The sequence below is a fragment of the Polypterus senegalus genome, chromosome 11 (genome assembly GCF_016835505.1).
Source record: "Polypterus senegalus isolate Bchr_013 chromosome 11, ASM1683550v1, whole genome shotgun sequence".
In the NCBI taxonomy this organism is placed as follows: Eukaryota; Metazoa; Chordata; class Cladistia; order Polypteriformes; family Polypteridae; genus Polypterus; species Polypterus senegalus.
In genome coordinates, this window is record NC_053164.1 from 77,191,614 (window position 1) to 77,217,834 (window position 26,221).

General features: G+C 36.5%; 1 protein-coding gene across 1 annotated transcript in view; it reads left to right on the forward strand.

Annotated features, from left to right (window-relative positions):
• The window catches only part of ctsf (cathepsin F), a 34,155-nt gene extending 8,429 nt beyond the window's left edge, over positions 1-25,726 (forward strand). The window contains exons 4-14 of the mRNA XM_039769072.1: positions 2,318-2,391; positions 9,414-9,489; positions 14,025-14,138; positions 14,652-14,797; positions 15,324-15,420; positions 16,990-17,070; positions 17,319-17,438; positions 21,786-21,850; positions 22,011-22,101; positions 22,878-22,936; positions 24,975-25,726. Of these exons, the coding sequence (XP_039625006.1) occupies positions 2,318-2,391; positions 9,414-9,489; positions 14,025-14,138; positions 14,652-14,797; positions 15,324-15,420; positions 16,990-17,070; positions 17,319-17,438; positions 21,786-21,850; positions 22,011-22,101; positions 22,878-22,936; positions 24,975-25,049 (998 nt within the window). The 3' untranslated portion in view covers positions 25,050-25,726. The remainder of the gene's footprint in view (positions 1-2,317; positions 2,392-9,413; positions 9,490-14,024; positions 14,139-14,651; positions 14,798-15,323; positions 15,421-16,989; positions 17,071-17,318; positions 17,439-21,785; positions 21,851-22,010; positions 22,102-22,877; positions 22,937-24,974) is intronic.
• The last annotated feature ends 495 nt before the right edge of the window (positions 25,727-26,221 follow it).

Sequence of the window (26,221 nt, forward strand, 5' to 3'; positions counted from 1 at the left end):
AATTCACAAGAAGTTAATTAGCAGCACAAACAGGGCATTCTTTAAAAAAAGGGTTAAAATGAAAACCTGCAGCCACAGTGGTCCTCCAGGAATGGACATGGCAACCCCTGATCTAGGAAAAGCTTGAGTTGTAGCTGGAAGAGCTGTGGGTTTGGCCATCTCTGTGGTGGTAAGAGTACTGGTGCATAAATGGCTGCTGTTACATCATCTTAGTTGGATGATACACATTAGCGGTGGATGAAATGGTTCCCCACTGTCAATGTAAAGCACTTTGAGTAGGTCAGAAAAGCAATATCTAATGTAACAAGAATGACCAAAAGACATTGCGAAGGTCTGGGGCAGCCACCCATATCATTTTTCCTGGCTGCAAAACTGATGCAATAGCACAGACATGTTCACATGACTGAGTCCAAAATAGAACTGATAAAGTAAAGACAAGATGGCGGCTTTAAAGACCAGTAAGGGAAGTGATGTCATCGTGACCGGAACCAGAAGTGACGTTGTTGGCTGCCCCAGAGCCGGGCGGGATTTCCCTAGAATGGTCTGTAAGAGATTGAGAAAGAGAATTAATGCACTTTGCCACCCCCTGGCCTGGCGTGGAATTACATGTGTTCAAGCCCTTTAGTTGTCTCCTAAACCATCGTGTGTGACAATAGATATAATTACAGCAATCCCTCCTCGATCGCGGGGGTTGCGTTCCAGAACCCCCGCGATAGATAAAAATCCGCAAAGTAGAAACCATATGTTTGTATGGTTATTTTTATATATTTTAAGCCCTTATAAACTCCCACACTGTTAACATTATTAAAGCCCTCTAGACATGAAATAACACCCTTTAGTCAAAAGTTTAAACTGTCCTCCATGACAAGACAGAGATGACAATTCTTTCTCACAATTAAAAGAATGGAAACATATCTTCTCTTCAAAGGAGTGTCTGCATCAGGAGCAGATAATTTCAGAGAGAGAGAGCGCTCGCAAAGAAAAGCAAACAATCAAAAAATCAATACGTGTGCTTTTAAGTTTGCCGAGGCACCACAATAAAGCGGCATTTTTTAGAGGAGCGTCAGTATCTTCTAAGCAAACAGCCCCTCTGCTCACACCCCCTCCGTCAGGCGCAGAGAACTGTCAGAGAGAGAGAAAGCGCGAGATTAAAGCAAACAATCAAAAAATCAATACGTGTGCTTTTAAGTATGCGGAAGCACCGCGATAAAGCGGCATTTCTTAGAGGAGCGTCCGTATCGTCTAGGCAAACAGCCTCTGTGCAAACAGCCCCTCTGCTCACACCCCCTGTCAGGCGCAGAGAATGTCAGAGAGGGTGAGAGAGACAGAGACAAGCAAACAATCAAGCACCGCGCGGGAAGCATATCTTATAGCATTGAGGAGTTTTAGTTAATATGTAATACATGCTCTAATTGGGTAGCTTCTAAGCCATCCGCCAATAGCGTCCCTTGTATGAAATCAACTGGGCAAACAAACTGAGGAAGCATGTACCATAAATTAAAAGACCCATTGTCCACAGAAATCCGCGAACCAGTGAAAAATCCGTGATATATATATAGATATGCTTACATTTAAAATCCGCGATAGAGTGAAGCTGCGAAAGTCGAAGCGCGATATAGCGAGGGATTACTGTAATCATTATTTCATATCTAGTGTTCCATTACTAATCTAAACTGTATGTTTTTATTGTTGTCTTTATGCCTCAGAAACTTTACTTGCCTATATGGCTTATCTAAACTATGTAAGATACTGCAGTTTAGTTGGTATAGTTACTTGAACACTTTTTTCTGTCCGTAGCAATTGTACATGATAGGTTAAAAAATATCTTCTTTTCAAAAATCAATGCAGTGTATTAATAAAGATTAATTTCCTTTGATCAAGTACATCATAAAATGTCCATTAAATGTATTTTGGTTTAAGGAGATGTTATGATGGCCATCTAAATTAGAAAAGTAAATAAATAAGTTTAATTGCAGAGCTATATACCACGACACTGATAAGTTTGTAATATGCAAGCGTCTAATATGACCTATTCTTTCTTTTCATGTTGACAAGGGAATTTTTTTGTTCTTTTTTCTTTTGTTGGGTTGCTTCTTTTCCTTTTTAAGCCTGCCAATACTGAAAAAAGAGAAATATGCTGCTCCTTTTTTAAATCTCTCCCAAAAGACTAATCAGATCCACTTTATAGGCACATGTTGTGCTTTTTTTTAATAATAAGCTTAGTTTAGTGTTCCAGCTCCCTGCAAAGCAACATTTCAGAACTGTTAGTTTGTGAGCAAATTAAGGTTCTTATTATTTTTGTACTTTTACCTTTCAGATGTTTTAAAGGAGTCTAGCAAGAAAGAAGACAGACCAAAATCATCACCACTATCAGTAGAAGACATTTCTCAGGTATCAGCACCTTAGCAACACCAAAATCGGCTTTGAATGTTTCCTTGTGGGTAGCACTGCTGCCACATAGCTCTAGGAGTCTGGGTTCAGATTGCAGCCATATCATTGTTTGTATGAAGTTTGCATAAGCTCTTTTTGTCTGCATGATTATTTCTCTGAGTGCTTTTTTTTTCTCCTGTATACCAATGACATAGAGGTCGGAAAATTTGGCTTTCAAAACTGTTTCTGTATGAACTAGTGAACTAGTGTGGGTGTGTTCATGCATGTGCCTGGCAACAGACTGGTGTTTATTACCTTTCACCTAATGCTGCTTGGAAAGGCCATAGCTCCCTGCAAGCCTGTTGTGGATTAAGTGCAATCAAACATGGATGAATGGAATTTTACCAGTTTAATCAGTCAATCGTTTTTCATGCTTAGACTGGGGCTGTTCAACTTTTTAGATGTGAAATGAAATAAATACTCACTTATTTTTATGTTCCCCAATGATTTTATCCTTTCAAATGTATATGCATATCTAGGATAATGATGCTAAGAAAATATTCATTTTGTTGGAATATAGACTCGTTAAGTGAGCCAAAGTCACATAGTGAGTCATGAGTGGTGTTTTCACTAAACATAATTGCAAAAGAAAATAGAGTATTGACTGTGAAGTCATTGCAATCTGTTGGGATTCTTAAAATGTTTTCTCAGACAGTCTGTATTTTAAGTTGTGCTTATCGTATTGTTCAACATGTGAAAGTCATTTTAAAGAACTTCAATTTTAAAAAACTATTTAATGTAAATACAGCAATAGGTCTTGTCTAGCAAGCAACAAAGTAGCAGTATTCCTTAAACCTTCTTGTCAATTTTGAATTTTCATTGAATGTCAGTTTACAGCTTTATAGTTCAGATTTGATTTTTAGGATTAGTAGTGGCCATTGAGTTTCTTCCTTACCAGCCTTTAAATGATAGTTTAATTCCCATCTGAACATTTTCTCTTTGGTAAACTAAAAGGAGTTTTTTTGACCCATACTAGCTTGTTCAGTGTTGATTTGATTATGGTTTCTATTAAGGTACTGCTACTGCTCTCTCCTTAAGTACTGGGAAAAAGGCTTCCATTTCACAAATATCATGTAAAACATTTTGTGTCTCACTGATTGACAGGTCATATTTTCTTCATGTTGAATTTTAGATGTGTTTAATTTTTACATTTTCAAGGTCAGTGGCACAATGTATCCAACTAAACAAATTTTTTACTAAGGGGTTGCACTGTGCCAATGTCTATCCTAGTAGCATCAGGTTCTAGACAGGAAACAATCCTAGATGTGATAGCAGTTTAGTACAAGTCTAACTCATACTCATAATCAAATCGTACCAATTTCGAATTCCATTTAACTTAACAAATACAGTCATATGAAAAAGTTTGGGAACCCCTCTCAGCCTGCGTAATAATTGACTCTACTTTCAACAAAAAAAGATAACAGTGGTATGTCTTTCATTTCCTAGGAACATCTGAGTACTGGGGTGTTTTCCGAACAAAGATTTTTAGTGAAGCAGTACTAGGTTGTATGAAATTAAATCAAATGTGAAAAACTCTCTGTGCAGAAATTTGGGTCCCCTTGTAATTTTGCTGATTTGAATGCATGTAACTGCTCAATACTGGTTATTTGCAACACCAAATTGGTTGGATTAGCTCGTTAAGCCTTGAACTTCATAGACAGGTGTGTCCAATCATGAGAAAAGGTATTTAAGGTGGTCAATTGCAAGTTTTGCTTCCCTTTGACTCTCCTGTGAAGAGTGACAGCATGGGATCCTCAAAGCAACTCTCAAAAGATCTGAAAACAAAGATTGTTCAGTGTCATGGTTTAGTGGAACGCTACAAAAAGCTATCTCAGAAGTTTAAACTGTCAGTTTCAACTGTTAGGAATGTAATCAGGAAATGGAAGGCCACAAGCACAGTTGCTGTTAAACCCAGGTGTGACAGGCCAAGAAAAATACTGGAGCGGCATATGCGCAGCATTGTGAGAATGGTTACAGACAATTCACAGATCACCTTCAAAGACCTGCAAAAACATCTTGCTGCAGATGGTGTATCTGTACATCGTTCTATAATTCAGCGCAATTTGCACAAAGAACATCTGTATGGCAGGGTGATGAGAAAGAAGAGTCGCTTGTTGTATGCAAATGCTCATTTAGACAAGCCAGATTCATTTTGGAACAAAGTGCATTTGGTCATAACAAAAAGCACTTTGCATGGCAGACAAAGAACATCGCATTTCAAGAAAAACACCTGCTACCTACTGTCAAATTTGGTGGAGGTTCCATCATGCTGTGGGGCTGTGTGGCTAGTTCAGGGACTGGAGCCCTTGTTAAAGTCGAGGTTTCGGATGAATTCAACCCAATATCAATAAATTCGTCAGGATAATGTTCAGGCATCAGTCACAAAGTTGAAGTTACGCAGGGGTTGGATATCCCAACAAGACAATGACCCAAAACACAGTTCGAAATCTACAAAGACATTCATGCAGAAGGAGAAGTACAATGTTCTGGAATGTCCGTCACAGTCCCATCGGCAATCTATGGGATGATTTGAAGCAGGCTGTCCATGCTCGGCAGCCATCAAATTTAACTGAACTGGAAAGATTTTGTATGGAAGAATGGCCAAAAATACCTCCATCCAGAATCCAGACACTCATCAAAGGCTATAGGAGGCGTCTAGAGGCTGTTATATTTGAAAATGGAGGCTCAACTAAGTATTGAGGCAGTATCTCTGTTGGGGTGCCCAAATCTATTGCCCATGTCTAATTTTGTTATGGATGCATATTGCATGTTTTCTGTTAATCCAATAAACTTAATGTCAATGCTGAAATACTGCTGTTTCCATACGGCATGTCAAATATTAAAAGGAAGTTGCTACTTTGAAAGCTCAGGCAATGATAAACAAAAATCCAAAGAATTAAGAGGGGTTCCCAAAATTTTCATATGACTGTATATATATGTGTCACATGACAAGAACCAGAATACCCAGAGAAAATTCATTTAAATAAAAGGACAAAAGAAGATCCATTTTAATACAGGAAGAGTTTTTAGTCTTTGCACAAACAGTAAATCTCTCTCTGCAAACCCCCCTAACACGTTATTTTTTAAATAATTTCCCTGTTGTTAATTTAAGCATTCTAACCATGTTGTTGTTGTAAAATTGGTATAGTATGAAGCAGTGCATTTATGCTGTATGTTGCTGTTTAGTATTTTATATGTCTTATGCCTGTATTCTAAATCATATTCATTAAATCACTACCAAGAGGTCATGATCAGAGAGGAGAAGGGGGATACAGGATAATTAGTATGTCAAAAGCTTAATTCTGACACTCTGTTGTCACGCCTTGTTAGGTTTCTTGATGACCCTCACAAGCAGCCCTTCCCTCAATGATGAATAAAACCAAAAGGCACCTCCAGAGAACATAGAACATAGAGGTTGAAATTATCTTTACAACCTTGTCACTGTTAGTTTCAAGTTGTTACAGTGCATATCATTTTGTGGTATGGTTGGAAGTACAAAACTAACATAGAGGCAACTAGATACTCCACTCCATTTACCACACCTTGATATCTTGTACATGAAAATTAGCAACAAAATAGGAGACAAAATGTACTCTTCACAGAATCCCTCTTTTAATTTTACAAATACAAGGACTAAATGGCACACAAGAGTAATCGCTGAGTCTCATATACTTAAAGCATCTTACTCAAGATACCAAGGAAAAAATTGGCATAAGCCTTTTCTAAGCAGCAAAGGACATATAGACAGTGTTGACAGGACCAATCAGATATTTCTTCCTTAATGAACTATCCCATGTTAAGGACCAGATTCACATTGCCCATCATTTTTCCTTTTGGATCTAAGTTTCAGTTATCAGAGGAAGTCCCTGTTTCATTTCCAAAGTATAGATTTTTCTAGGCTGAGCAGAGTTATATTTTATTAATAGGAGCACACCTTCTTGTCCCAGTTTTTAAAACAGAGATCAACCCAATATCTTTTCAGTCTACAGTAGAGGCACAACATCTAGTGCTTTTGCCATTTCTGGCTGGATCTCATCAATCTCAGCAACATTGGCATAAATGGCTTTGTAATATCACAGATCTCAGCTACAGAAATGGATTCAAAGGACTAAGGACAATTGGTACTGTCTCCATTACTGGGTTCTGAAGTTTCTAAAAGGTGACCTTCCATATTTTGAGAATATACCCAATTGAGGTCAGAGCTTCTGTCCCATTCAGAACCTCCTTAAGGCTATTCAAAAAACACATTATCTACCACAATGCAAAGTGTGGGGTCATCTCCAATGGCAGTTGGGTGATAAGCAGGAATGAACTATTTCCAGGTTTTCAAAACCACAAATAATTAACACGAGCCAACATAGGTAAGATGACTGATTTGTTATCCTGGATCTGTATCAACTCAGATTTACTATGTCATTTTTGGTAATTCTTTTCACACTGTCACAAGAATGAGTCTTAGACATCATGAAGGTTTGGGGCAGCCACCCGTATATTGTTCAAATGCTGTAAAATGAGGTTAAATTGAACAGAGATGTTCACAGATTCGAGTCCAAAACAGAACTGACGTTACTGAGGCAAGATGTTGGCTTTAAAGCGAGTCAAGGAAATGATGTCATCTGGGCGGAATCGGAAGTGATGGTGCTGGGACCGGAAGTGACATCATCAGTGGTGGCGGAACCAGAGGTGCCACCTTCAGGAACAGAAGTGACGTCATCAGTGGCAGTGCTACCCTGTGGGAGTTTCCATGTATGGTCTGCAAGAGATTGAGAGAGACACTCAGTGCACCCTGCCACCCCCTGGTCTGGCATGGAATTACTATCATTTTGGCCCTTCAGCTGTCTCCCAATCCCATGTGTGTGACAACACTTAAGATTAGAGAAAAATCTAAATTTTAATATGTAAACATGATATTAACTTTGTTCTTATAATTGCATATTAAGTTTAAAATCATAGATAATTGTGCTATTTTGTGATGATGTTTCACTCATATACAAAGTGAAATAGTTGGTATTTATTGTTATGAATCCCTTGTATACAGTTTTATTCACACAACTTGTATACGTTTCCCTACATGTGGTGTCTGCATATATTGAATAAGTACATGAAAAGCACTACAAGAGCTTGTAATAAACAAGCATAATAGTTAATGAGAGAATTGAACTTAAATTAACATCTAAGTGCTATTCCTTTACACATTTCTTTCTAGTTAATATGGAACTTTGTCATTATTATTATGACAAGCCTGCATCATTATAGCTACAGTCATAGTCGGGGCTGATTATGCAGTAATTATTCAAAACACCTGCTGGATGCAAATTTCGTCTAGTCTTTCTCCTGTGGGTTTTTTCATAAATGCTGTTAAGCAGGCTCAAACATGGATTTATTCCTAAATTCATGCCAGTTAACTTTCTTGTTTGTCCATATGTTTAAAAAGCCCATGTTGCAAGTACTTCCCTAACAAAATGAGAAGTAAAGAGTAGAACTTTGCTGACACAGTAGTGGTATTTCAGGACAAACTGAAGGCCACATCATAATCACCATTATCCAGTTCAAGTCCTTCCTAATAGACTCCTTCAGTTTTCTGAATGATGTGTATTGTTAGTTCTCTGTTAAAGTGAATAGCACATGCAGGGAATGAAAAATAACAGCAGAAAGTGCAAGCAATTATGTGAATTTTGGGAGTGAATTGAATCTGGGTCTTGTGTAGGAAGATAACTTCTCCTACTCAGATAAAGAGGTGTTTTTCAAGATCAGGAGGAAAATGTGAACTGCCCTATTCAGACAGGCATTTACTCTACTGCATTACTAGATATTTGTGATGCAATGTGTTTTCTGGAATTTGATTTTTGTATGCTGTTTTTGATCACGGTCATTGCCATTATATGTTTTTTCTCACATTTACCTAAATATTCTGCTCAATTTTGGACTTACCATATTTTGTAATTTGGCCATAATACTGAAATGAGTATCCAATGTTCTAGTGAAGTATTCAGGCAGGCATTTTAAGAACAAGACACATATACACCAAGTTAAAAGAGCCAATGAATGAGACAAAAACCATTGTCAGGATGAAATATCAAATGTTGAGGATATCCTTATTTTTATGTTGCTGATGCTATCACAAAATTTACACGGCTTTCCCTAAAGCTAGATCCTAAATATCAAAGTGTTATTCAGTAACCTCATACAATTGTGGAGCAAATACTACAGCATGACACACATTTACTAAATCTTATGTGACAGTTAGTTAAAATTAACAGGATATGTCTGCAGCCTATTTTGTAGTTTGTTTGATATGTTTAGCTTGCTATTACAGCACAACAGAACAATTTCTGACCCTTTCTTAGCGAATCCACATTTAGCCCTAAAAATATGGTTATACTGTATAGTGATGTGATTTTAAAAATGTTAGTAAATTTCCTATGACTGAGAACATACCAGTAATGAGCATTCAAAATCTTTTAAACATGTATTCAGTGACAGTGTTGTTGATAAAAGCACTCATCATGATTAGGCTTCACTAATTTTAGGTTCTAAGACAGGCTAAATGGAGGTCCTTGGAGGAGCCTCCCTCCCTCCCTATCCAGTGGCAACCATCACTTTGAATCAGTGCCTATCCTGGTAGCACTAGTCTAATTCAATTCAATTTATTTACATTCAGGAGCCCAGTGGAGTTTATAGTAATTACATATACATAGTATGGCTTATAAACTAGACTAAATGTAATCTTTAGGGATGTCTCATTTTCTAATGCCATTAAATACCTGATTAGATAATACTACACACTAAAAAACTGAGAAAACTGAATTACTTTTGTTGAATTCTAGCTGAAAATAATGCATCTTACTATTTACATAGGATTTACTTACTGTAATAAAATAGTAAAAATCATTGCAATAATATCCGCTTCCCATCCTGCTAGAAATGTTGAACTTTTTGTGTACATTAGTATTAATATTTATGCCAACTCTTCTTTTTTTCAGAATAGCACATTTATATTGGCTCCGATGTTTAAGAACTTCATAACTCAATTCAACAAAAAATATGACAGCCAGCAAGGTAAAAGCTAACTGCTTCTCATTTCTTAATTCTAATTTACTATAAGTAAACTATACAGCATTATTTGTTTCTATGGATTTTATTCATTTTGTTTTTATCACCCCGCCATTAAGCTGTAAAGAGTAAAAATTTGAAAAATGAAGATTACCTTCATAGGACAAAATGAGGGAAATCTGGGAAGGAGGGATGTAAACAAAAGGCTGAGATGAATACCAAATCAAAAAGGAAAAGTGAGTTTGTAGTGGAGGACAAAACAAGAGCAACAACTTCAAAAATAAATTACCTGAGAATATAACATTTTCACACTAGAAATGTATTTCATTTGGTGTCACAGGAACCAATTCTATAATAGCATCTCTTGATGCCATCATCAACAAATCAGCTTGATATTGGCGAGATAAAGCTAGGGTTCCTTCCTTGCTTTTTTTTTAGTTAAATGTCCACATGTGTTTTCTTTTGTGTTAAATATTGTTGTTTTTTATTAAAATTTGTTAACTGTTTAACTTTAGTTAACTCTTTTGTTAGCTGGTTTAATATTATCATGTTAATTTATATTAGAGGTAGAGCTTTTTAGCTTCAGGTGGTGCAGTTAAGACACCTTTTGCCAAGGACCCTGCAGCATTTGTTGCTCATGCAATAATGTCCTCTGGATCCTTAGTACTTTTTTTTTTTTTTGCAACTTCTTTTTTTACTGTTTGATTTATGTTTCTCAGACTTTGACTTTGGTTTATGGAATTTAGCATTTTGTTAGTTAATTCTTGAATATATATATTTTTTTAATTGGTCTGTTTTTTTTTTCCTGTCTTTTGGAATTTGCTCTGGTTTAGAAGTAGCGATGAGGCAACAGTGTGGAACTCGCTTCATCATGAGTTTCCTTGGGGTCTAGGGAAGCATCTGCCAACTATGCTGGACCAATTATTGTGGCCAAAAATCTGAGCTGTGAGGCAGCAGTGCTAACCACTGCACCACTCTTCCTCAAACAAAAAAAGATAGTTTTTGCAGGCTTTTTTTAAGCATGCTATATCAAAAAATGGCTAGAGTACTAATTTTCACAGAAGGCATGAATAAAAGTTCTGTGCATTGCTGTTACAGTTCTGTGATGTCAAGGTGGCCTCACAAAGCATCATGGGGCACTAGCCAAAAATGATTGCCTTAGCCATCCGCACAGCAAGTTTCCAGAAAAAATATTTGGGGAACAATGTCTTTAGTGAGCACAAAATATTCATTTCAAAGAACACTTTGGCGAATTTCGCCAATCAACACAATTTGTAACCTTGTTATTTCTCTTATTAATGATTATTATTTGCTTTGTGTGTGTTGTTTTTTGTTGAATTCATTGTAATGTCTTCCGGTGCTCAGTGAGCTGCTGTTTTGGTTGAAACCAGGTCTATTGGTATGTAGGCTGTCCCTAGAAGCTCCACCAATGAAGAGGACCCTTTTGCCATTTTAGGTGGTGTAGGGCTATCATCTGTGGGACCAGTGGAAATTTCTTGCTGCTGTTCTGGAGCAGTTCTCCAGCACAAACACATTCCTGTTGCAACTGAAAATATATTTGAGGGTAGCGTGTGAGGCAAAATTCAAGGAGCATGCAAAACACTGATATGAAACATTTCCAACAAATCCACAACACGGGTCATGTATGCTGTGATATCGGTGATGATGGCTAGATCTATATCTTTAAAGTCCCACTCGTATAATGACTCAGTGAGAACAATCAAGCAAGATTACTTCCCATGTGGCTAGTGTACATAGCCCTACTCTGCAAAGCATGCAAAATGATTTTGCTATGTAGTGGCAAATAATTGTCACATTTGAATCGGTTGCTCTGGATGTCCAGCTACTGTATTGAAATTTACTTAAGTGAAGTGACAATGGTGCCTTTCACAGGTTCATAAAGCTTTGGGACAGCAATTTCACTGAAATGTTTACGTGTTGGTAACACATAACGTGGCTCTAACTCATGCAGTAGGTTTCTGAATCTGTCGTTTTAAACAACATTATATGACCTGTGACAGATAGGGGGCGCTATCGCTCCCTTGAACCCTTGACCAAGACTTCAGACACCGGGTAAAAGTCCAATAATTGACTTTATTGATACTGCACAGTGCACAAAGCACCCTCCACTCCACAATACTCATAAATAACAATAACCAATACAGGTACTCCTCACTTTACAACGAGTTCCATTCCTACGACTACGTCGTTAAGCGAATTGGTCGATAAGCGAGGAGCTTGTGCCAGAAATATAGGATCGAAACTTTTTATGCATTTTTTCCATATGCCTTGCATACACTTATCTGTCACTTCGTCCCAAGCTGATTTAATGTTTTAGGACTGAGGGTATGAAGCAGTTCAACAACCAATCTTAAAATAAAGGTTGCGTCATCCATGCCTTTTTATTTGCACGATAGTAAACGGGCAGACTGTCTTTACTAACGTTATTTAATGCACGTGGGTTTTCAGAGTGATAGACCAGGAAAGGCTTTAACTTGAACCCAGCGGCATTCCCTCCCAACAACAACGTGATCCTGTCTTTAAAAGCCTTGAAACCAGGCATTGCCTTAGCTTCTTTGTGCATATAGGACCTTTCAGGCATTTTTTTCCACCAAAGCCCGGTTTCATCCACAATGAATATCTGTTTAGGGCAGTAGCTGCCTTTTTTAATTATTCCATCCAATTCGTCAACAAATTTTTCTGCTGCTTCTACATCCGCGGTTGCCGCCTCACCGCTGATTCTCCAATTATGCAGGTTGAATCTCCACCTAAACCGTTGAAACCATCCATGGCTTGCTGTAAATGATTCTGTCACTTTTTCGCCTTAATGTGCCTTCAAAGTCTCAAAGGTACTGTGTGCCTTAGCTTGAATTATTAAAAAGGCTTATCGGCATATTATTTTGCATCTGGTTGTCAAACCAGATCGCCAATAATTTCTTCATCTTTTTAATAAGACCTTTTTGCTGCCTAGTTATTATGGCTTTAAATCCTGTCGATGATTTCACTCTTTCACTCTAACTTTATCCTTTAAAATCGTTGAAATTGTCGAATGTGCCAATTTCAAGTCACATGCTATTTCTTTAACCGTTTTACCAGCTTCGTAGTCTTGTATGATTTTTATTTTCATTTCAAGGTCGATAGCTTTCCTTTGTTTCTTAACAATTTCTCCAGATGATGCCATACTTTTTCTTTTCGTCAACATCTGTACTATTTTGGGGTTACAAATATGTAAAAAAAACGAGGTTACACAGTGACTGCTTGTAGGAATGAAACTGACTGAAAAAGCGCATAGCAAGCCTATAGTACGCTTAGTGCACATGTCACCATACGCCACTGACCGACACTCAAGCTAAGAAAGGGGATTCCCCGAATTGCAGGTCGAAACTCGATTGGTCGTAAGTGCGAGTGGTCGTTAAGCAAATAGGTCGTAATGTGAGGAGTACCTGTACTCAATAATACAATCCACCACTCCCAGACCCATTGCCACCCTTCCACCCAGCTCAGCTCAACGCTCTAGTATCTCTCTGTCTTTTATAGTCCCTGATCCAGAAGTGTTTCCAATCCCCAGTCCATGTGATCTCCTATCACTTCCGGGTCAGATAAAATGTCCTTTTCTTCACCTTGGAAGTACGTCATCTCTCCTGTCGCTGTGACTAAGACACACTTCCTGGTTATAGGGCACAAACGACTCTCTGGGCCTCCCTGCAGTGTCCTCTGTTGGCCCCTGTGGTATCCAGCAGGGCTGTAAAACACTATTGTCCATGATTCCCTGCTGGTATCTGGGGCACCACCATGCTGCATGGAGAGCTCCATCTGGCGGCCTGGGGGTATTGACCGGGATGAAAACCCGGCCATGGACCACAGACCATATACCTTAACAGATTAAATTCAAGAAAGACTGTTATTTTTTGGGCATGCAGCGAATTTGATGGCAGCTTGCATGCGAATGCATTCTCTGTGTGAAACCGCATGTACTTAATTTTTTCAGCGAATAGCAGTGCTGGGTGATGTTTCATCAAATGATTTCTGATATTTGTTGTGTTCCTAATGTATTTCACCTCCACATTACATAGCTTATACACAGCTTAAGGTTCTTCCAAAATGTTTCCTCATGTCAGCCTTTAGCGTCAGTTAATTATGTTGCTAGATTTGGCTACTTTGGTAGACTAGCATCAATGCAGCTAAATTTAGTTCTGACAGTTAGATGTGTTTGGCAGTTTGAGCGACACCTGCAGGTGCAGATTTTCTTTGGACTTTCGTGTTTGTACGTTTTTGTGAAATTATTGAATCGACCTTAGAATTTTGTGAGTCAATATCACATTGTTAAAATAATACAATGTAATGCAGTGTAATACAGTATTAATTAGTTTGTTCAGTGTGACTTCATTTTATGTGTGCATATGTCTTTCGTATGAACCTGATATTTTAAAGCACAGAAGGTTTTCCATTAAAAAGCCACTGTTGTTTTCAAAGAAGTGTAAGTAACAATAATAAAATAATGTATTCAGCCTCTGGCTACTCTCTCTATTATTGCATTTCAGAATATGAGAAGAGATTCAAGATATTTGTAGCCAATCTGAAAACTGCACAAACAATCCAACAATTAGACCAAGGATCAGCAGAGTATGGCGTTACAAAGTTCAGTGATCTAACAGGTAAATAACAGGAAACAGAATGTGGTTCTGTACTGCCTACAATGCAGGCTAATTGGCTTTACATTGTAGCTAACACAGTATAAATATACTGTAAGTTGTGATGGTTTCACTAGATTCTGGTATAATGTACTTGTACATATTTTTGAGGGTGAAATGTATTTTTGAACAAAAAACAAATGTCTTATTTGTTGAATAGCTTGTTAACCCTTTGCTGCTGAAATTTGAAAGTGGGTATTCACCACTCTTTATATGATTAAACTACTGATTCATTCTTTTATTTATTAATCACATTGCTCATTTACAGCACACAAAGACATTACCTTTAGGACACTAATACATTGTCATAAAATCACATTTCCTGTTTCCTTGTGCATGGTCAGACTTTCACATTTTGTGACAGAACATGTTTTACATCTAAATGTGTCTGAAAAGTTTTAAACTGATTTTTAGCTTGCCTGTTTGGAAAACCTGTAAAACGAACTGAGAAATGGAATTTTATTAATTGATTTGCAGAGGAAGAATTTCAGACATTGTATTTAAATCCACTGCTAAGCAAAATGCAAACCAGGGAGATGAAGAAGGCAGTGATTCCCCAAGATCCTCCTCCAGATGAGTGGGACTGGCGAAATTATGGTGCTGTCACAACAGTTAAGGACCAGGTATTTTTTTGTTTATTTTATTTCTCTTCACAAGGAAAATTGCAGTAGCAAACAGTAAATGTACAGCCTTCATTCCTCAATCATTTTTCCATTCACTTGCCTAGTTTCCCCAGTTGTTTATGACCTTAACTAGATATTGTTAAACCATGGTGTAAAAGACATGTTTGACCCAGCAAATTCTGTGGTGTCTCACCTTTGATATTGTGCCATTTCCAGAGAGGGCACACAAGTCAGTCCTGAAAGGAATGTTTCAAGTGTCCTTCTGAAACATCCTGTATTTTAATCCATTTTATTTTTACTTTGAACTGTCATATTTTATACTTTTGAAAACTACTTTCAGATTCTTCTTCTGGTAATGTGAACAGTATTAAAATGATTGATTTTGTCAAAAAAAGCCCAGTTTTAAGAAATAAATGTCACCCCAAGTTAAAGATGTAACTGAATGCTAATTTAAGGGTGTACATTTCTAGAACTCATATTATGTACAGTACAGTTTTATTATAATCTTCTTAAATTTATGTTTTAGGGCATGTGTGGGTCTTGTTGGGCTTTCTCTGTGACGGGTAATATTGAGGGCCAGTGGTTTATACATAAAGGCAAACTGTTGTCTCTGTCGGAGCAGGGTAAGTCTTTTCCAGAGCTTATCTATAATCAAGTAAGCAAAAATCATCTATGTGTTTTGACAGATAGGAGGCGCTATCGCTCCCTTGAACCCTTGTCTAAGACGCCAGACACCAGATAAAAGTCCAAAAGTAGACTTTATTAATTCTGCACAGTGCACAAAGCACCCTCCTCTCCACAATAGTCATTAAATACACAATACAAATACTACAATAAACTCTCCACCACTCCCAGCCTCAGCATGCCGTCTGGGAGCTCCCACTATCCTTTTATATTCCCTGACCCGGAAGTGTTCCAATTCCCAGTCCATGTGATCACATATCACTTCCGGGTCAGATAAAAAGTCCTTTTCTTCACCCCAGAAGCACGTTGTAGGGTAAATAACCATCGTTCCTCCCTGCAGCGTCATCTAGTGGGCCCCATGGTATCCAGCAATGCTGTGGATAAAGACTCCAATGTCCATGATGCCCTGCTGGTCTTCGGGCCACGTACATGCTGCAGGGAGGGCTCCACCTGGTGGCTTGGGGGTATTGGCCGGGATGAACGGCCGGCCATACACCACAGTGTATACAGTGTACATAATATTAAAAAACACGCATTATTATGAATGTACAGTTCTAAAGTATTTCTGGATTTGTTTACTTTTACATATACTTATTATATATTTTTTTTTTTATGATCCTTTGTCAATCCGCTGCACAAAATAAATTAATGTTTTTCAGCTCCCTGAGTACCATTTATTTGAAATGCTTAATATACCCACTTTCTGTTTCTTCTCAGTTCCTTTGTGTAAGCATGCTGTACATCACAATTTAGCCTAGTGTGTTACTATGCATGACAGAACACTGACAGCAGACTGAGGTTAATGCCTGGTCTTCCCATGAGGACTCTACATGTGCTTTTCTCCCTATACTAAAAGTTTCCTTTCACATTTTAAAGATGCATATTTTATAATAACAACATTTTTCTAGTGTGTGTTAGTGTGGATTGTGTGCAGGAGCGTGCTGTGCAGTAGAATGGTGACTAGTGCTGCTCAGGAAGACTTTGGTTCCCTGCAACCCTTAACTGGCCAAACTGTACACAAAAGATAGATGAATGGGTAATCAATGTAGAAAACTGCATAAAGTTGCAAGCAGAGTGCATTAGCAAACAGTTACTATTTATTACACTATTAATAAATGAAGACCAGAGACATTTATGTGTAGTTTTTTATGCTCTTTCCGTATACTGGTGGCAAAGAGAAATTAAGCAAAATGATAACTTTTATTAGTTAACTGAACAGATTACAATATGCAAACATTCGTGGCAGCAAAGGCCCCTTCTTCAGGTAAGATGACCGTTAGTTGCCTCAAAAGCTTGTATATTGTAATCTGCTCAGTTAACCAATTAAAGGTGTCATTTTGCTTGACTTCTTATTGCATCCATAATGGCTAACTTAGTACAACACCCAACTACTACATGTGTACTAGTAGACAACACTGTTTAAATGCAATGGAATAAACTGTTAAGATGATACAGCTATTGTGCTTCACGGCTACAGTATTTGCTTATTTAGGGTGTTTTAATTCCAGAGCTGGTGGACTGCGATAAACTGGACTCTGCTTGTGGCGGAGGACTGCCTTCTAATGCTTATGAAGCCATCGAAAAACTAGGTAAGAGACAAAAAATAGAAACATTTTATTTCGTCTTTGTTGCTAAATATATAACAAATTACAGTGAAAGTGAAAGTAAATCAAAGTAAATGAACATGTAAAATGTAAATGTAATTACACTTATGTGTCTATTGTACATTAGCAGTTAATATAAAAGTTAACAAACTGTAAAAAGTCAAGAAGTGTTTTATTCCTGAAAATTAGTTTATAGAAAATGTGTAATTTATTTAGTGTATAATATTTTGTAGGAGGCTTGGAGGCAGAGACAGATTATAGCTACACTGGGCACAAGCAGTCATGTGGATTCACAACAAATAAAGTGGTGGCTTATATTAACAGTTCTGTAGAAATCTCCAAAGATGAGAAGGGTGAGTGAGTACATAAATATAATGAGTTTCCTTAACTTACTTTTATCAGTTTTGTTATTACAAATCTCTCATATGCACTTAAGAGATGGATGCCAAGACGTGTTAGATTGGTCTGATGGTTGTTCTATACGTATTGCACCGTAGCACTTTTAATAAAGAAAACATCCAGAAAACACAATAACTTTAAGGAAGATGCCAGTCTAATAAAATATTGTTAGACATTAATACATACCACTATACTGTCTCATGAAGTGAAATTCTTTTTCATCTTCAGTAAGCATTTTGGTCTATTTATATAAAACATTTCAGTCCAAATACTGTGCCCCTAACACTGTTATTGTCTGTCATTTGGTGCATAAATTAGGTTTTTAAACATTTTTGATAATTTGTTCTTCTAGCGGTTTTGTTTGTTCTAATAGTTTTACACAAGTTTATATACAGTATGTACTATAACCAATACATATACACTTGGCTCTTGGCAATACTGAAGTCATTGAGGAAGTTTTGAAAACTAGACGTGCTCAATCTGTTTGTCAATTGGCAACCTCAAATGAAATGTGTACTCTCTCTGTTTCTCTTTCTCACCCTCTCCATCTCTGAACCCCTTCATGTAGTTAGCAGAGCAGAGCTTTTCTTTAACTGTTAGCTGCATTGCAGGCTAGTAAATTTCACAGTATCCTGTTTCAATTAAAAGAGATGAGTGACTATCTGTGAATTTCGTATCCTCTTCCCTGGTCCTATTTTATACTTCTCTTGGAACCGGAGGGGCAGTTCATACAATTCTTCCTCCAATGTGACTTCCAGTCATCCTTTGGGTTATTAACTTTCTGACACACCTTGTGTTTCTACCTACAAAGGAAGCAGATCAGGCTTTGATTCCTTCTTAAGTGCTTTCTAATGTGGAGGCAGTGCAAGCAAGTAACAATGCAATATACAGTATAACACATATTTTTTATGTTTATTACATTTCTTCTCATATTATTACAGTTACAATATGTGAACTGCATTGATCAAATATTGAATATCAACTGAACTATAGCACATATTTAAAATATGGTTTTGTTACATAATACTAGTCAAGTCACCAATTTACATAAAGTGCGCTGATTCTAGTAACATATATTGTAGAGTAGCTAGGGTTTTCAGCGCCCGTGGACAACTGAAGATTTTGCGCCCCCCCTCCTGTTTGCCAAAATGCAATGGGGAAGGGAAAGAAATTTTTAAAAAATGTATTTAAAATAATAGTATTTTAAGAAAAAAATTTCATATAAGTCTCCGAAAATGATAACAGCGCCTCATGTTCTTTTAAAATCTAAATCCGTCATTAGTTTTTGTAAGAAAAAAGTTCTTTTCCGTATTTAAAAATGATTTTAAATAAAATATATAGCAAATTATAAAGCAAAATAATTATATATTCATAAAAACTGCATTACTTACAATTTAAAATATGATGGGGAAACATATAGACTTTTGCAGCCATCAACTAGAATACTTCACCACAGCCCAGTCAATTTTCTATCAAACACATAAACACAAATCACGTGGCACACGGAAATGGCGTTTTTAACAACTTAGACAATGATACACTAATGCCTCATGTCAGTCGCGTGACCTGTTTAATAACGTCAAAAATGTTTCTGGGTGGGAGTCAAGCATGTTAGAGTAGTGGAGGGGATAGATTATTGTCTGTTGGGTATATAGAACTAATACGTGCTTCGAAATCAGAAAGAGACAAAAAACATAGGAAAAAGATATCCTCATACTGATGGAGTGATGGACTGAGTATGCAAATGTTTTCTATTTACTTTTTAGTGCATTTATGAATGGAAAACATTTTATTCTAAAATTTCGTAACATCAATTTGGCGCCCCCTGGATGCTGCACCCGGGGACAGATGTCCCCCCTTGCCCCACCCAGCTACCACCACTATTGAGGACATGGACCCAAGGTAGTGGAAGTGTTATTGTGAAAAATCTATTGCTTCTTAACAGAATTTGTTGTACGTTGTGTTATGAGTACTACTGACTACTAAATGGCTGTTGTCAGTTGTGCTCACTGTTGGCAGCTGCTAAGTTAATTTAATACAAATTAATATACATCTGGGCTGAGGTTCACTTCAGTGCATGCACATGTATAATGTAGTCGCACATACCGAGCTCTCTCTGTATTAATACATATGTTAAAAGGAATAGATTTTTTACACTTATTTTTACCTCACAGTCAACATTTCAGTTTGGCTCCATCCAAATTGCTAATCACTTAATTTTTGCCAATTATTGTCAAGCCAAGATTTGAAGGTCTAAAAGTACTTCCTCTCTGCCACATTTTAACATTTATGTGAAATTTAATCTTAATCAGCTTCTATATGTGTCTCCATAATTTTGCTGATGGGTTCATTTTAAAATAAACACTACTGTAGTGTGCACTGTTCTTCATAACTGTAACACTTTTGTTATGTTACCTATTAACGTCCACTTGCTTAAACTCCCTCAAATTTTCCTTATAGCTTGCACCTCACAGTCCTACGATGAGTCTAGATGGCCTTCTCTGGACTTTCTTCAGTTATGTCCCTTCAACACTGGGATTAATTTTACTGTTTTTTTGTTTGTTTGTTTTTTTCTAATAAAGAGGTATGTCTACATCTGGGCTTGGAGAAATACCCAGGTTATTTGTCTCTCTTTCTCAAGCTAAGGAGTGAGAGATATGGAGGCAGTGATGATCTTAGTGCCCTTAAGGTTCACCCTGCAGTCCCAGATCTCTGGTCCTAGCACCTGTTGTTGAGACTTTACCAGGTCTGGTTACCTGTTGCTGGCCATTATCTCACAGACTTGTATATAACTTCCCTAACCCTTCTCAGCCCTTTAATGAATCCCCTGAATTGATATCCCTGCACTTGAACCTATGAGACCAGAAAAATATAAGAATTTAGACTAAATTAATATTAAAAGCATGTAGCATAAAATACATAATTAAAAAGATTAAATGCAATATATAAATAATAGAAAAAAATGATATTCTTACAGCAATTTAGCAGTGATGACACAGGTTCGGATCTTCCTCTCAGTCTTCAAGATGATTTTTCTCTATTACAGAATAACAATATAACACATATTTTGAGCTATAATGCCCAGATCCTCCCATTTATTGATTAATTTTGCCCCACCCAGGGCTTTTCCTTCTAAGATAGGTGTAATACTTATTTTTTCTTATATCCTTAATACATAATTACAATGTACTTTTCTTTACATAAGTAATGTTTCCATATTTCTAATTTCCCCATGTTTAATGTTATTTAAACATATTATTGTAAGTAAAAATTCAGTTAGTTATTTCATAATGTAACAAGGTCAGCTGCACTTCTCAGAGGAAAAACGACAGAAAGGTCAGTTCCCTGTGCTGTACTAGCGTGGTCTTCAACTGACATTAACACCCTCATGTCCAAATGAATTGCTGAATTCTTCTTCACAAGCTGATTTTAGCATTTTGTTATCTGAGTCTTTCCTGTCCATCTCTGGCCCAATCCAGTTTTTAGGCCTAGCTTTCACTAGTGGGCCAGGGTGGCCTGGTTTAATTACAGACAAAACTCATAATTCTAGCATACATGTATTTATGACGTATTATATGTGTTGCTCAGAGTTTTCTTTAATAATTGCTTTGTTAATTTACCGGTAATCCACATTACTTTAATGGCCTTTAGTTACTGATATCAGGCAGATCACTTTTTTATATAGTGAACTATACACACAGTATTAACTTGCAGTCTTCAGTTATTTCCCTAGTATGCGGCATTTTTGGGTAAATGGTATCCAGTCCTTTCAGTTTATTTGATTTCAGACTTTTTATTTCTAGTAGCACATTTCTCTCTGTTGTCTCATAATTTCTGAGTACCTCTGTTATTGCCCTTGCATATTTTAAGAGGCTACTGACTTCTTTTCATTTGAAATCTTTACAAAAAATGTTTGTTCCCTTTCAAAGTGTGTCTATACAAGAAAATTATAATTCTACCCCACACTGAGTGTTATAAATTAAGGAATTAGATTAGTGGCCAGTCAGTTGCTGAACCTTAAGACTGTGTGTGTGTTTACTGACAAGGCAATTTAGTGTGATCATTTACTTTTGGTAAAAAAATAAAGAAGACATTTTATTGTTAAAGCTCTATGGCTTTGAAAGAACAAATAATACTGAAAAAATCTGCAGCAGTGATTTTGGATAAAGTAATAAATGTTATGACTGTCAAAATATCTAAAACAAAATCTGCTGAATGCATAGGCTCAATTCTAAATAAACTTAAAAGTAGATGTAATATGAAGACATTAATAACAACTTTTTTATTTTTATGAATACTAGAAATTGCTGCTTGGCTGGCCAAAAATGGACCCATTTCTGTTGCACTGAATGCCTTTGCAATGCAAGTAAGTGGAAAAGAAAACTTTGAACTAAATTAGTATGTTTACCATATTTTATGTTATTCCACTACATTATTTTTGTTTGGTATTTTATATAAATGTAAACTTTGAAGCTTTTATACAATAATTTAAATATAGATATTATTTTGAACATGTTATCTTACAGTTCTATAGAAGAGGTATTTCCCATCCTCTGAAAATATTCTGTAATCCTTGGATGATTGATCATGCAGTACTGCTAGTGGGATATGGGCAGCGTAAGTAGGATGTTTAATTTGTACTATATATTAACATATTTATTTGTCTGTTTCTAGGGCCTTATTTTTAACAGTGTTTATGAAGTGTTAAGAGATTTGTAAATAGAAAGAAAGAACTAAAAATGCATACTTAAAAAAAAAAAAAAACTACTGTATAAAGTTACTGGTTCCAATTCAAAGTAATAGCCAGGGAGATTCAAAGTAAATAATTGCTCTTTAAAAAAATAAACAATTCAGTCTTGTATTATTTGAAAAATCTAGAACTGCTTTAAGGAGTTAATAACTGCTACCTCTTACTGGTCATTCACTGTAATTTCATGCAGTTAATTTTACACAGCTGCATGTCTGATGATGTAACACAATTTTAAACTTCTGCATCACCTGATAAGACATGTAATATTTGTAACATGCATTTAACTACTGTTAAAACTCTAGTTGATCTTTTTTACACTGGGTTTTAAAGTAAATGCATGAGATTTAGTCAAACTGATTATTCTGTAGTCATAAGGTCCAGCTTCTTCAATACAGGAAGCTAACCAAATCATATATACAGTGAAAGGTATTATCCAGAAAAAAATGTCTCTAAAATCTGCATTTTAATCACAATTTAGAACAGTAACATAATAAAATGGTGGGTTAATAATGTTGCACCAAAGGCAAAATGCTTACCAGTATCTCATTAGAGTAATGGAGTTGTTTTCCAGTGTACAGAATTGTCTGATTTAAGTGAAACTTAAGTGAAAAGAGGCTAATTACAAATTATGCAATTTCGACAGGTAATGGTATTCCATTCTGGGCAATAAAGAATAGTTGGGGAGAAGACTATGGAGAGCAGGTCAGTGTCTTGTCGGTTTATTTTCTTCATGAATGCAATTGCTGTAATTCAGAGGTAGGCAAAGGCGATCCTGGAGAGCCACAGTGGCTGCAGGTTTTTGTTCCAACCCAGCTTCTTAATGATAAGTCAATTGTTGCTATTTAAGCACTTATTGCTCAAGTAACATTTTTCTGCTTCATTTTAGTGGTTTTGCATGTTAAGGTTCCCCACCCTTAATTGCTTATTTTAGTATTAAACAGCTGCATTCATGCAAATGACAATGAAGCCAGCAGTTCTCCATCTAACTTATTTCCATATACACCTGTGTGGATTCATCATGCACTATTTGGTTTAATCAAACACTTAAGAGTAAAATGTGACAGATTAATCTGTTTTAGGCTTTAAATCATAAATGATCAATTGCCATTTGCATCTTATTGCTAATAAGCAGTCATTAAAACAGTGAATGCAGCTGTTTAAGACTGAAATAAGCAATTAAGGGTGGGGAACCTTAACAAGAGAGACCGTTATAATGAAGCAGAAAATGTCACTTGAGCAGCAAGTGCTTCATCAGCAATAATTGACTTCTCATTAAAAAACTGGGTTGGAACAAAAACCTGCAGCCACTGTGGCTCTCCAGGATCGACTTTGCCTACCTCTGCTTTAATTGGTTCTTAAACCCTGAAGCAGAAAACTATGAGTTATAACCTTTGTATTTTTTGTGAGTATTAAGACACCTAACTTCCTAATTAGATGACAACACTAAGCTTAGAATCATTTTGGCAGAGATTTTATTAAGGACATTATAGTATATTCTGTATTTTATTTCTGGGTTGGTAGCTTTATTATTATCAAGCATTATTAAAAGAAATAATTATCCTAAAATTATCATCCATGCATTATCCAACCTGCTATATCCTACCTACAGGGTCACATCATAAAAGACAAATTTTTATTTTACCCTAGAATCATTTTTCAAAATATTGCAGAAGTTAGGATAATAACAACTAATATGTTCTTTGTAGAAACAGTTTGATTTATTTGGTAGATATCTTTATCCAAGAAATCTTACAAAAAATGTATGTATATATATTATAACAGATGGCAATGAACAAATTTCATGGAGAGCACAACAACCTTCAAACTACAGTTACTTCTGGGACTAGATGATGAAGTAACAACATACAGTAACAAAAATGTAATTAGTTGTCACTTTGTATAGAACAGACAAAAAAATTAAAGAGTTAGAAAGATTAGGAAATCAAGTGTAGTACATTTAAGAGGAATTTTAAATTCAGTACATTGAAAGCACTTTAGATCAATGGTTCTTAACCTTTTTGGTATCGCAACCCACTTTTTTCTTATGTAAATGACAGAGTGCAATTGTCAGTGGGGTTCGGGAACCCCCCTTGGTGATTCGAGAGTGTCAGTCAGAGTGGCAACACAGCACAAGACACTGTGGCCCACGATTAATATAAACGGCAGCAACTCACAGCCTTCTGGCAGGAGCCCACAGCCCACAAGTAGGATCGTGTACCAGTGGTTGAGAAACACTGACTGAAATGGTTATGGGAGACTCATTACACAGTTTATAAGGAGGTACAAATAGAAGGCAGAAAAAAAAGAAAAGATCTAACTCAGGAAACAATAATTATATAAATACATTAAACTGATAATGTAAGTGATACATAATATAAAAACAGCACAGAATATAAAGAAAGTCCTAATGTTTAGCTTAGAAAAAGTACATTTTCTTGATTTTTTTAGGCATGGAATGCAGCATTTGTATGTAATGTGCACTCACAGGTTGTATTGGATGAATCTTTACTTCTGTACATATTTATATTAGGCATGTAAATGAAGTCAGATGCAGTATAATGTAGGTGAAACTGATAGCAAGCACTATATCTTGCACAGTGGCATGAATCTAACTAAAAATATATGAGTGAGTCAATGAAGAAATTTCTTGTTTGATAAAAATACAATTAATTGTGCTTATTTTAAAAATAATCTGTAGTTTTTTGCATGTAACTAATTTTATTTCCTTTAAACTCTCCAGGGATATTACTATCTTTATCGAGGATCTGGACTTTGTGGAGTCAACAGGATGTGTTCGTCTGCTGTAGTCAATTAGGACTATGAGCTTTCTGTTACCAATTTGCCAACAGCTGCAGCACTATATATACTGTAAAATACATTCCTCCTATGTACTGGTCTGCATTACCATTCCTAATATCATTGCTGAATAACTCATGGAATGCATCTTCAATTCAGTATTGCCATATGTTCTGAAGCAGACATGTACTGTATGCACTAGATATTGCAATAACTTAACCCTAAGAAATGTTTTATCTTGGGCACAATGACAAATATTGCTAGGTGATCGAGGAAACAGTGGATATTTTTGCAGGCGATCTCATGGGCAGTGGATTGTTTTACTAAGCCCTCGCTTTACTGGAATTATATAACCACTGTTCTTTTTTCACTCAGCATCTGGAACAAAAATATGAACATTGATTAAACATAGGTTTGTGCCATTCAGTCTATAAAAATGATTCTAATTTTTGTGTGTTGTAAAATCTAGTGTATTATAGCTTCTATTTTTGTAAAGCAAAATCCATTTTTAAGAAGCCTACTCATAAGTGAGTTGATAATATTTCAGCTGCTTTTCAATAGAATATATTTCAAAAGTTACTCTCTTTAACTTTAGAGCACAACTTCACTTTGACGATTTGTTTGTTCTTTACACACACACTTGTTTTTCAAGCCGCTTGAAATTAAGAACACAGGAACGTCTCACCATAAGCTTCTATTTCAGATACAATACAGTTTATTTTTGTATAGCCCAAAATCACACAGGAAGTGCTGCAATGGGCTTTAACAGGCCCTGCCTTTTGACAGCCCCCAGCCTTGACTCTCTGAGAAGACAAGGAAAAACTCCCAATAAAAACCTTGTAGGGAAAAATGGAAGAAACCTTGGGAAAGGCAATTCAAAGAGAGAACCCTTTCCAGGTAGGTTGGGCGTGCAGTGGGTGTCAAAAGTAGGGGATCAATACAATACAATATACAGAACAGAACAATTCCTTAAGACAGCATAATAATAAAAATTTTAGAAGTACGGTTTAACAGTAGATGATATGACATAATTAGGTTTGGATATTTTTAGAGTCCTGGAGACCTCATCCATCTAGCTGCCTCCCCATTTGGCCATGCCACGGCTGAAACGTTGCTCCGATGAAAGGACCCCTCTTTCCCATGATTCCTGTGATCCTCCATCAGGGATGACTTTACCATAGGCAGGCAAAC